The sequence below is a fragment of the Engraulis encrasicolus genome, chromosome 21 (assembly GCF_034702125.1).
Source record: "Engraulis encrasicolus isolate BLACKSEA-1 chromosome 21, IST_EnEncr_1.0, whole genome shotgun sequence".
Lineage (NCBI taxonomy): Eukaryota > Metazoa > Chordata > Actinopteri > Clupeiformes > Engraulidae > Engraulis > Engraulis encrasicolus.
Window position 1 is genome coordinate 18,229,400 of NC_085877.1, and position 2,500 is coordinate 18,231,899.

The window sequence follows — 2,500 nt, forward strand, 5'->3', positions numbered from 1 at the left end:
GCGTGTGTGCGTGTGTGCGTGCATGCGCGCGCACATTTACTTATGTGTGAGCAAGACCAAGGACGTGTGTGTTTTCGAGTGCCTACTGCCTACTCTTGCCATAGTGCCTTAGTGGCAGTTCTCACCTGTGTTTGTGTGTCTGTGTCTTTGTGTGTGTGGGTTTCGTCAGTGCATTTGTTTGAGGGTGATGGATGTTTAGATTTATTTGCATGTACGCATGGGTGCGAGTGCATATACTGTATATGCAGGTAGGTGTGTGTGTATGTGTATGTTGATGGAATTGGTGTGTGAATGCATCTGTGTCTGTGTCTTGTAATCGTGTCTGTGTCTGTAATTTCCATATTTAGGGGCTCTGTAGGATGTTGCGTGCCTGTCTGTGTCTGTGTCTGTGTCTGTAATTGTGACTCCCCTGTCCCCTGTTTTCCCCTCTTTAGATTTGGCGACTCCGTGAAGAAGAACCTGGTGGTGGGCACCCTGTCTTGGCCCTCCCCCTGGGTCATCGTGATTGGCTCCTTCTTCTCGACGTGCGGCGCCGGCCTCCAATCACTGACCGGCGCTCCTCGTCTCCTTCAGGCCATCGCTAAAGACAACATCATCCCCTTCCTCAGAGTAAGGGCTGTGTGCAGGGTTCCCGCGGGTTATTAAAAATATTAAAAAGGCATTGAATTTAGTTATCCAGCATTAAGAGCATTAATAGCATTGAATTAGCTGTTAAAAGTCGGGAATTTTTTTCACTGCGGCATTAAATTTTCAAAAAACATTTCAGTGTGCAACCTAAAGGACGAAGTTTTTTTTTTCATAATGAAGATGACGCACAGAACGTCAATACCCATGATTAGTTGTAGAACGCTAGAACGCTACTGTAAACACAAATCTAGAGTGCAGCGGCGCCATTTTTGATGAGGTGAGGTGAAGAATGGGAAAGTGCCGGTTTAACCCCAAGTGGCTGCAGGATCCAAAATACTTTTGGGTAAAATCTGTGCCGAATGACCGCGAGGCGTGCTGCACACTATGCAAGAAAACGTTTACGCTGGGCTTTTTTCATAATGAAGATGACGCACAGAACGTCCATTCGTTGCACTGTAAACACGTGCACAAACCTTGAGTGCTGCAGCGACAACGGGAAGTGTAGCATTAACAATTATCTATCCTCGATGTAGCGCACAAGTATTTTTTCCACTAACCAGCAAAGTTATTTGTGCCGTCCAAGCACCAGTTGAACTCGAGAAGCAGGTTGTGATCAAAGCCACCCCCCCCCCCCTTTATAGGCCTATTTATTTCATTGTGTTCATGCAAACAGTTGAGAACTGATGTGTGTGGAGTGTTACCGGTTTTCTTGGGGTATTCTTTTTAAGGCTATTGAAACGTTGTGAAGCAAACTTAAGGAGCAATCAGAAATCCACCGCTGTCATTTGTAGCCATTTCAATTTCATGACAAAGCTGTGTTACAAACGCAATTAGGCTACTTGGCGAGACAGACCTATCGATTGGTCGCAACTAGTAGATGTATCACAAACGACCACCGACAATTAATTAACACACTCTTGTTTGAGGAGCTCCTAAAAGCGTTAGCAGAAAACAAGGCGACGTCATGCAACATTTAGCCTCTTTTTAAAATCTTGCATTGATTTTTTGAGGTGGCCAATAATAACCACAGACGCGTAACCGCGGTTAAATCACACACGGCTACACTCCACACACCAACGCGTGGGCACGCTATACCTGTTGGTAGCAAACTTGACTCGTATCAAATCCCGTCTCTGAACTATTTCCCCTTGCTGTTCGGAAAAAAAGACGACTACTTAGTTGATCTTGTTTTAATCGATGCGCTGCTAAACCAGGAGACCTGGACCCATCTATGAATAGGGGGGGCTCACGGCGCATTTTCCTTACTGAATCATGCCCAGATAATGCATACTTCCCAGAATTGCGCATGGTGAAAAATAGTAAACAAGCATGGACGCATGCATGGTCTTATCGGATAATCATTATTGTGGCCATTCGACTATGGCAGTGCTATTCTCAAATACCTGTAAACCACTACATTAAGGGGGATCATTACTTGCACAACTAGCCCTATGACCAATAACTTGTTGACTCAAAAAATGAGTGGGTTATTGTCAGTTTAACGCTCAAATTGTAAATGGTACATCTAAATGTAGGCAATTATGCTTTTTGAACGTCATTATAATGGAGTGAAGAAAAACGATTAGGCCTAATTATTAGGCCCAACAACAATAATAATGGTCTACTCCAATTTAGTCTGATAGGTTTACATTATATTGGCTAATACATGTTGAAAGACATATAGGCCTACTGTATGAATATAGGTTACAGTACATGTGCACATTATGATTAGGCCTATGATTGGTCTACTTCATCCTACAAAATCTCAATATCCTATAAAAAACAGCAAATGTTCCAATTCTTTCTGTGTTTGGCTGATCGGTGATCATCACAGCAAGTCGGTAATCTGCAATTAACAAATAAATAGTGCTTT

At 43.3% G+C, this 2,500-nt stretch overlaps 1 protein-coding gene across 2 annotated transcripts in view; it reads left to right on the plus strand.

Annotated features, from left to right (window-relative positions):
* The window catches only part of LOC134436946 (solute carrier family 12 member 6-like), an 82,360-nt gene that overhangs the window by 60,065 nt on the left and 19,795 nt on the right, over nt 1-2,500 (plus strand). For both annotated transcript variants that reach the window (XM_063186317.1, XM_063186318.1), the window contains one exon: nt 435-609. In XM_063186317.1, the coding sequence (XP_063042387.1) occupies nt 435-609 (175 nt within the window). The remainder of the gene's footprint in view (nt 1-434; nt 610-2,500) is intronic.